General features: G+C 58.8%; 1 protein-coding gene across 1 annotated transcript; it reads right to left on the minus strand.

Annotated features, from left to right (window-relative positions):
- On the minus strand, nucleotides 1–8,261 carry NMUR1 (neuromedin U receptor 1). Its single transcript, XM_005484889.4, has 3 exons — nucleotides 6,636–8,261; nucleotides 5,288–6,184; nucleotides 1–4,082 (listed from the first exon to the last, which is right to left on the minus strand). Exons 2-3 carry the CDS (start codon nucleotides 6,180–6,182, stop codon nucleotides 3,691–3,693), a joined length of 1,287 nt encoding a protein of 428 aa, XP_005484946.2. The 5' UTR covers nucleotides 6,183–6,184; nucleotides 6,636–8,261; the 3' UTR covers nucleotides 1–3,690.
- Nucleotides 8,262–9,651: the final 1,390 nt, after the last annotated feature.

The raw sequence follows: 9,651 nt of genomic DNA on the forward strand, positions 1-9,651 counted from the left end.
AATCCCACCCCATGCTTGTTGCAAATAATCACAGCACAAAAAAAAAGCCTTACAAGGCTGAGGCAGCCTCATAGATGAATTGCTTTTTAATCCCCAAAGCTCTGGTGATAAATCTTTTCCCTGCGAGCTCTGGAGACACGGTGTCACTCAGGGCATGCAGCAGCGTGGGGGGAACAGCTCTGGGAGCTGAGCTGGCACGGGGGGCAGGAGGGCTCCTGCTCCAGGAGCTGGTGATTGGGCAGCAGCTGACAGTGGGACAGACGCTGCTGCAAGTCTGGGAGGACAGATGGACAAGTTTTGGGGAACAGCTCTTCAGAAGCAAAATGTTTGGAGAGGAGATGGTGGCATGGAGCCCAACCTGACCACGTGCTCCATATTGCAGGGACAGAGAGATGCTTCTCCCAGCTCTGAGCAAAGACACGGAGCAATGGCATCCACACACTCCCTGCATCTCCTGGCCCCTCAATTTACCCCTACTCTGGCCCATCTGGGGTCCCTGGGGCTCTGAAATATTTATTGGACTCCTAGGCAGTGTTTTGGAATGCTCCTTCTGCCCAACCATCCTGAAGCACCAGTAAATCCCCCTGGCCAGTTACAGGGGTGGGAGCAGTGGGAACAGCTTGCCCATCCTTGCCTTCCCCATCCCACAGGGCCCTTTGCTTCTAAATCACCTCCCTGGGAGGGATAATCCCTCTCATTTATACTGGGAAGGTGGCAGGGCCAGGCTGGCCCTGAGGCCAGTGGGGAGCATCATTCTTGGAGCAAACAGCTCCGTAATTCCCTTCCTGGGGGCTGCAGTGAGCCTGAGGCATGAAGGAGTCCTCAACCACTGCCTTCCCAGTGGTGGAGAGGTGTAAAATGCTCTTCATGAAACCATTCTCCCTGAGGAGATCAGTTCCTTCTTTATTAGGTTTCATGCATTCATTAATTACAGGATTAAAGGACTTGCCCAGCAGCCTTTGAGTCCAGCATCTCCTGGGAGCCCAGCTGGCATTGGTACCCAGGAAGTCTCCACATCATTAAAACCCAGCCAGGGGAGCAAATACATCTCCACCCAGGAATTGCCACCAACCATGCTGCAGCTACATCTCTGACAAGGTTTGGGATGCTTTGCAGGGTGATCCTGGCCCAGCTGTGCACGTGGAGGGCATGGTGGGGCACCACCACCCAATATATCAGGGCTTGGACTGCATACTTCCCTTGTGTGTCTCAGAGAGGAGAATTTGGGGTCACCAAGGGTGATGGGGAATGCCAGGTCAGGAGATGTTTGAATTTGGGGACATCGAGGAGGATGGGGAGTGCCAGGTTCTGTCAGCTGGGAACACAAGGCTGGGTAAAGGCCAAGGCAGTGCCTCACCTTTGTGGCTGCTCTGGACCCCATCCCAGGTGTGCCACAACCAAGGATCCTGTAGAAAAGCCCTGGGAACACACACTCTGACACAGTCTGACACTGGCCAAGGCACTGGAGCTGCAGCTGTATCCCTGCACAGCTTGCCTGCTCAGGGACAGCAGGACAGGTTTGCCTTCGTGCAGCACGAGAGACCGAAAACTCCACACGGGCGTCTGTCAGTGCATTATAAAATACTATTGACTGCCTATTAAAAAGCCATTCCCTGGAGATGTGTGGCTGAGGAAGCAGCTGGGTGAAGTGAGACAGGGCAGTAATGGCCATCAAGGAGGCATCAGTCACATCCACCCACGCAGCAGCCACAAGGGGCCCCACAGGGCTGCCAGGGTGCTGTGCCCTGCCAGGACCATCACCAACAGGAGAGAGACGGGATGAAACAGACAGATCTCAGTGCCCTCGGTCACACTGACCTCCTCCAGACACAGGCTGCAAGCAGTCAGCAGGACCCTGAAACATGAAGTTACTGCAGCCCAACACCCACCCTCACCCTGCAGCACCCACCAGGACCCCTCAAGGGCCAAGGAAGGGCTTTGCCCTTGGCAGACCTGGCTGTGGGATGGGGAGCAGGGGAAGCCAGCTGCACTGCCTCTGAACTAGGGACTGGGTAGATGGGGCAGGAGGAAGTGTGCAAGCCCCAAACCCTGCCTCTGCTCAGTCACTGACCTGACTATGGTCCCATGCAAAGTGCTTAGGAGGGGCTGGAAGCAGAGCAGCAGCTGGCACTGCTCTGCCTGTGGCTTGCTCATCCAGTATTTCTGCTCAAGCAAGCCCCAGGCAAGCCCATGCTGACCAGAGGCATGGCCATGTGATGCTGAGCCAGGGGAGCCTTCCAGAGCTGGCTGAGAGGGAGCTGGGGTTGAGTTAGTAGTGCAAAACAAGAGCTCAAACTGCTTGGGCGGTCCCTCAGCTCCCATTTCAGATCCTCAATATTTCATCCTGCAGGAGCTGGTGTGCACAGGGAAGGCAGCAGCATTGATCTCAGGCAGGAAATCAATGGGTCCTTCCAGCCTGGGGAGCATGACCAGCCAGCCCACGCTCCCTGGCATTTTCATGACATTTCCCAATCCGAGTGTCTGGGCAAGGACTGATGGCCACAGCTCCAGAGGCAGCTGTCCCTCTGCACAGGCCCCAACCCCAGCTCAGCTGAGAGCCCAGGAAGGGTGCAGGTACCCCATTTGTGCCCTCCCTGCCATGCCCTCAGTGTCCCTGGACCTGCAGACCCAGCACAGCAGCCCTGGTGTCCATCACCCTGCACATGGCTCATCCACAGCCTGCCCAGGAGCATGGCCTGGGCTCAGTCCCATGCTGGAACTAGAGCTGGGTGCTCAGGGACACAAGCAGGGCACAAATCGGGCCAGTGGCTTTTTAATTGTCAGTGAGGCTCAGCCCATGGAAGGGGCTGAGGGCAAGGATGGAGGAGGGCTCCCCACATGTTCAGGTGGCCACGGTGGGCAGAGGAAGGAGAGATTGGCACCCAGCACATGCTGGTCAGAGAGGGGAGCATATTCATGTAACACAGACAGTTATGGAGCTCTGCCTTGGCACTACAGACAGCCTGGAGATCCCTTTGTCTCATATTTCCCCCACCCTGGACTCCAGCTCTGGAGGGAGCAGCCGTGCTGCTTCCCTTGCCCTCAAAGGGTGGGAATGCAGGGCATGGAAAGGCTGGGAGCAAGGAGCTGTACCAGCACCCTGCAGCCAGGCACCAGCTGGCACCACTGAAGAGATGTGCCACAAAATCAGGGTTACACTGGTGCCAGACAGCCCTGAAGAGTCTCAAGGGAGAAGGCACCCACAGAACATTTTTCCCCCATGAATGGGGTTTTTCCACAATCCCATGCAAACTTCTCACACAGCCCTGGATCTCAGCCCAAGAGCAAGCACCTCTGGGGGCACCCATCCATCCCTGTGTCCCAAAACAGCCTGGGATGCCTAAGCCCCCATCTCCAGTACCTGCAGGTTCATCCCACTGGGCCAGGAGGGATGGAATATTTTTATGGATTGCTGACATATCCCTGACAGAAGTCAGTGTCCCCACACCACAAGGGCCTGGTGCTGAGGACAGCGGGATGCATTGCTGTGCATCCAGGGCACAGCGAGGTCACTGCCAGCATGTCCCTGCAGCAGTGCTGCTGACACAACCAGCCTTTCCATGCCGGTGGGACAGCACAGAGAGGCAGGGACCCCCCTCGCTCCTGCTCCCCACCACAGCACAAGTGCCACAGTCAGATGGAAGCCATCAGCGAGGAAAGCCGGCCCCAGAGTCCCTGTGCTCCCACTCTTCAGCAGAGGGACAGTGCGTGCCTGCTGGCCTGGCCCCCCTGCACGTCCTGCAGCTCGTACTCCTCGGCGTGGGCGAGGGGCAGCGCGCCGGGCGCAGGCTCACACTCGGTGCTGCGGCTGGCGGTGCGGGTGACGCTGGGCGAGTGTCCCCAGGGCGGGCGGCGCCCGGGCCGGCACAGCGCCTCCCGGAACATCTCCCGGAAGCGGCTGGACATCAGGTTGTACAGGATGGGGTTGGCGGCCGAGCTCAGGTAGAAGAAGACGCCCGAGATGATGTGGACGTACTGGAACATGTGGAGCATGCTGCTGGTCCAGGTGGATATAAAACTCCAGACGAGGCGGTCGGTGTGGAAGGGAGCCCAGCAGATGCCAAACACCACCACCAGCACGACTGTGGGGAGACAAGGAGATGGTGTTACTGGGGGCATGGGGATTGCCAACCCCACAGAGATCCCCAGTCCCTGGCCAAGCACTGCCCTTTTTTCAGATTTGGCCATAGCAAAAGAGAGAGAGAAAGAAGGAGAGGGGAAAAGTCCCCTCGGTGCCTTCTGGACTTGTCATGGAAGGGCTGGAGGTCTGGACAGGATCTCCTCCCTCCATCTCCTGCCAGTGCTACTTCTGTGCTGCACTTCTCCACTCCCCACTGGCAGGCAGCTGGCCCTGTCACAGCCATGCAGCACAACTGGGGAACTCACTCCCCAGTTAGCATCCAGCCTCCAGAAACCTGCCACCTTCACCAGCAAAGTCCAAGGAGCACAAGCTATTTGTGACTTTTCCTTGTGCTCTGGTTTTGATTTAGTTTTTTGTTTTGTTTTGTTTTGTAACCCAGCTCTGCTGATGGAAAGGAAAGGGTGTAAGTATGTACATGTACAGGTAGTCCTGGGGTCCTCTGCTATACCCATGCCACAATGCATCTCTGTGGCATGCAGGGCAGGTCCCCCTTTGTCCCCAGCCCAGCCCAGGAGCTTTGGAAAGCAGAGTCACCACTTGTCTGGGTGGCAGAGAAGCAGCCTGGCCGTGCTGTTGGACTGGGCTGGGCAATCTGCCATGGCTGTGCCACCACGGGACTGGGAGTGTGTGGAGGAGCTACCCAAGGGCAGGCAGCTCCCACTCCTGGAAAGGAGCCAGAGGCTCTGGGAACCATGGTGGAGAGGAGAGCAAGAGTGAAGAGGAGTGGGAAAGAGGATGTTTCAATCAGACTTGGGTCGTTGCCCCATTAGAGTCACAGAGGCTGTGGGGCTGGGCAGAAATGCTGCCCTTCTGGGAAACCCCACCACAGCCACCAGCATCTGAGGTCTGGGTGGAGGGATGGGGAGTGGGTTCCCCCATCCCAACCCACCTCCTTTCTCTTTCTCACCCTGCACTTCCCTCAAGGAGGGGATATAGTATAGATTGGAAGGAGCTGGGCAGTCCTTACTGCTGGACTAGAATCACCAGATCTGCCTTTGGCCCAGCACCCCACAAGCCAAACCCACAGCTTTCCTTTGGGATGACAAAGCCATGGTGCTCTGGACTGCCCATGACTCAGTTTCCCCCCAGCACCCTCCCAATGCAGCCTTGGGAGGCAGTCCCAAGCTCTGCCCTGCCCAGACTCACACAGCATCTTTGTGACCTGCCTCCTCTTGACTTTCTTCTGCCCCTGGCGGCTGTGGCAGTTGCGGCTGCTGCCGTTCTTGGCTCCCAAGGCTTCCAGCATCTTTTCTTTCTTGAGCTGCAGCCCAATAAGGAGGTAGAGTACACTGATGGTGCCCATGGGCAGGAAGAAGAAGAGGATGGTGGTGACCTGGATGATGAGATTGTAGGTCAAGCGTGGTTTCACCAGGGTGCAGATCTCTGAATCGGGCACCCGCCCCCGTCCTGGCACATAGAGAGGCTGCAGCCCATGGAGGCTGGTGTTGGGGATGGAGCAGATGACTGACAAGACCCAGATGGTGACAATGACCCTCTTGGCGTGGTTCCTAGTCACCACGTACTTGGCTTTGAGCGGGTGCACCACAGCGATGTAGCGCTCCACGCTCAGGGCCGTGACGTTGAGGATGGAGGCGAAGCAGACGGCCTCGAAGAGCAGCGTCTTGAAATAGCAGCCACTGGCCCCCAGCAGGAAGGGGTAGTTGCTCCACATGTCATAGAGCTCCAGAGGCATCCCCAGCAGGAGCACCAGCAGGTCAGACACGGCCAGGCTGAACAGGTAGTAGTTGGTGGGTGTCCTCATGAAGCGGTGCCGCAGGATGACGATGCAGGTGAGCGTGTTGCCCACAGCCCCCACCAAGAAGATCAGCAGGTAAATGACACAGACTGGGACAAAGAAGTTGGACCGTCGAGGTCCCAGGTACTTATCCCGCAGCTGCTCCTCTGTCAGGTTGGCATCCTTAGGGTCAAAAAAGGTCTCTGGGTGAGTCCTGTTGCTGAGATCAGGGCTGATGGGCTCCACAGAGAAGTCTTGCTGGGGCAGAGGGAACTCGGAACTGGAGCAGTTGACATAGGAATTCATGGCTGTGGAGAGATGGAGAGGTTTGCAGGATGCTTTCTCAACTTCTCTGCTCCCTCTGCTCCCATTGTCCCTCTCCCCACTGCTGTCAGGGTGCTGGGATTCTGCTGATCACCAGGGCTCTGCACTCCTGCACCCATCCTGCCCCAGACACCGCCTTTCCTTTGCAAAACCACAAAAAACTTCCACCTAAACTCCCTCAGGCTTCCCAAGTGCTTCCTGCCCCATTTCCCATCGGAAAACACCCCTGGCAGCTCCCCAGTCCACCTCAGCCCCATTGCCCCATCAGGGGAATGCCAGCAGGGCTGTCCTCTTTGCCTGCTCTGTAAGCAGAGTGGGATACAGCCCCAAAAATCTCTCCTGGCAGCAATTCTACCGGATATGTAGAAGGGCTGGCAGGGCTACCAATAAAACAGCCAGAGGGAAAATTGATTTTCCAACATGATAAGGACTTACGGCTCGTTGGGAAACTCCAGATGAACGCTGAGGTCCCACCACCCCTGCGCCGGACAGGGTCAGGGCTGGGGAGGGAACGTGGGAGGGGATGGAGACTTCACTGCCTTAAGAGGCAGGCAAACGAAATCCCGCCGCTGCTTTCCCCTCGGAGCTCAGCTCGGAGAAGCCGCCTGCCCTTATCCACCTTCTGCCTCTGGTCCGCTGTCAGCTGAGAGCCTGGGGGCTGTGCCAGGGGTTCCTTTCCCACCGCTGGCCAAAGAAATCGCGGTGCCGAGACCCAGCCCCTGCCAGGGGCTGGCTCCTTATCTACCAGGCAGCACTGCCCAAAAGCTGCCCTCCAGAGAGAGGAAATAACGTTAAGGTAATAAACTCCATCGACTCTGAGAGTCCCAGGGGAGGGCGGCACAGACGTCTCCTGCCCCTCCGGCAGCCGTCACAACGCCGGCATTTGTCATCGGCGTGGCCTCGCTGGTGAGTGAAGCATCGATCAGCCCCGGCACGGGAGCCTGTACAGCGCCCGCTTGTCCGGGCTCATCCCGGGGACGTGCGGATGGACCCAGCGGCTTCCCGAGGTCTCCGACTTCCAGATGCGCCATCCCTGGGTCACCCGAATCACTGCCCTGTGGAGCCGGTGCCGCCAGCGACTCCCGGCACGCCTGGGTGCGAGGAAATTGCTGCGCTCGCAGCATCGCCCCGTGCTCCGCTCAGCGCCCTCCCCGTGCCCGGTGTCTGTCTGTCCTTTCCCTCCTGCCCTCCCCGTGCCCTGTGTCTGTCCGCTCCCTCCTGTCCATTCGGTGTCCGGTGTCTGTCCTTTCCCTCCTGCCCTCCCTGAGCCCGGTGTGAGTCCGCTCCCGCTGCCCTCCGTGCGGACACCCCCGTGCCAGGGAGCTCCAGACCCGCGCACACACGGACCTGTCGCACACACACGGACCTGTCACACACACACGGACCTGTCGCACACACACGGACGCGTCGCACACACACGGACCCACACACGGTTCCTGAGCCCCACGGACGCGTGTCAAGGCTGCGTGTCCCCGCTCCGCCCGCGGCTCCTCTCTCCTCCACGGGACGCGCTGGACGCGCTGGCCCGGTCCGAGCCCCGAGAAGCCCCCGGGCTCCCGCTCCGCCTGCGGGGTGGGGGCTCCGCGGCTCCGGCTCTCCAGCCCCGCAGCTGGGGAGGGGATGCGGAGTCGGCAGCGCATCGTTCCACTGGTGGCACTGCCAACCCACGGGACCGGGAGGCGCCCCTGGGCACGGGAACATGCACCGGCCCCTCCATTCCCCCGAGGGTGGCAGGGCACAGGTGGACCCGGTCCCATCCAGGGGGGCATCCCGGGACTTGCCTCCTTCTGCCTGTCCCAGCACATCCCACCTGCTCAGAGACTGAGCTGAAAGAGCCCCAGCAGGGCTCCCCCAGGGATCTGGAGAAGGAACCTGGAGAGCCCTGCCAGGAGAGCCCTGCTGCCAGCCCCACATGGCTGAGCCCAGCACAGCGGCTGCACTGCCCTGCCTGGTGCTTGTGCCAGGGTGTGAGGAGCTCCCTGGATCTGGGGGCCTCCAGCACCAGGACACAGCCCCTGGGTCCTGCACGGCCCAGTGCTCCTCCTGATGCCGGAGCACACAGCAGAGGAGCAGCACCATTCCCTCCCCCTGACTTTGCTCAAAGAAATTCCAGAGCAGGTGAGGGATCACAGGACTAGGCCAGCAGAGCCCTGACCTGGCCCTACCTCTGCTCCCTGCAGCAAAAAGCATCAATCAGAGGGGAGCTGGCAGAGCAAATGCTCCAAGGGCACAGAGGGTCTGTGCCTGGCAGGGCAAACACTCCAGGGGCACAGAGGGTCTGTGCCTGCCCTGAGCCTTGACTTTCCTCAGGAAACCATCTCTTCCCCCAGAGGAAAGGAACTGCTGAAGCCAAAGGCCTGGAGGGTAAATGAGTGTAAACAAGACATTACTCAAGGGAAGAAATCAACAAACTGGAAACAGTGTCTGAAACTGGGAGGGAGAGGGAGAAGAGTTGCTGCTTGCTCCTATGGAAGTGAGGAAATGAAACTTCATCCCCTCTGGGGATGGAGACACAGTAAAACAGGGTTATGGCACAGTGCTGGTGACAGCTGGGACAGGACACAGGGACAGCAGCAGGATGATGCTGGCAAGGGCTCAGCAGGGCTGTTTCTGCAGATGCCAGGATGGGTGACAGTGCCAGGGAAGTGGCACACGTCAGGTCACAGCCCCTGGGTGGCAGAGCTACAAACAGTAAGTGATGAGGCAGGGATTTCTTCCCCTGCCTCCAGACTGTGCACAGGCTGCTTTCCCTGGGGGATGCTCGAGGCAGGGAACAGATCTGTGCCAGTGCAGAGGCACAAGGAGCCTCAGCATGAGCCCACTTCAGGGATTACAGCATGGAAAGAAGCATTCTGCTCCCTCCCTTCCATTCCTCCTCTGTTTTCTGACTGCCCTGATGAGGACAGTGACACACAGCCAGCTCCCAGAGCACAGTCCCAGGTGCTGAGCACAGTCACACACAGCTCTGGGCACAGTGACACACAGCTCCCAGCACAGTCACACACAGCTCTGGGTACAGTCCCAGGTGCTCCCCGAGCTCTGGGCACTGTTACACAGCCACCTCTCCATCCTTGGGGCAGAGGCTGTTCCCTGCACACAGACACAATTCCTTCAACCCTCTTGTTCCTCATCTCTATCTGGGGTTTGCCTCAAGGCAGCCCTTGGGGAGCCCCTGAGCTCTGCTCTCTGTCCCTGTCCCTGCAGGAGCCCCCATGTCCTGCACTCCCAGGAGGATGAGGGGATGTCTGCAGGCACCGGGGTGCTTGGAGGTTGCTTGGATTGGAACAAAGCAGTGGAGACGTTGCTGAGCTCCTGATAAACTTCAACATCTTCTTCCCTACACCCTCCTTTTCTTCCTGAGGACAACAGGCACGTGGGAAGGAAGGTTTGCAAGGAGCAAGGACAAGACAAAGCTTGGTTCTCTCCAAAATGACCCACGAATTCCCCCATC

The sequence above is a fragment of the Zonotrichia albicollis genome, chromosome 9 (genome assembly GCF_047830755.1).
Source record: "Zonotrichia albicollis isolate bZonAlb1 chromosome 9, bZonAlb1.hap1, whole genome shotgun sequence".
Taxonomy (NCBI): Eukaryota; Metazoa; Chordata; class Aves; order Passeriformes; family Passerellidae; genus Zonotrichia; species Zonotrichia albicollis.

Coding starts and splice junctions, on each gene's coding strand:
- NMUR1 (XM_005484889.4), bottom strand. CDS start 6,182: ATGAATTCCTATGTCAACTGCTCCAGTTCCGAGTTCCCTCTGCCCCAG. Junction 4,083..5,287: donor GCAGGTCACAAAGATGCTGT/GTGAGTCTGGGC, acceptor GTCTCCCCACAG/TCGTGCTGGTGGTGGTGTTT.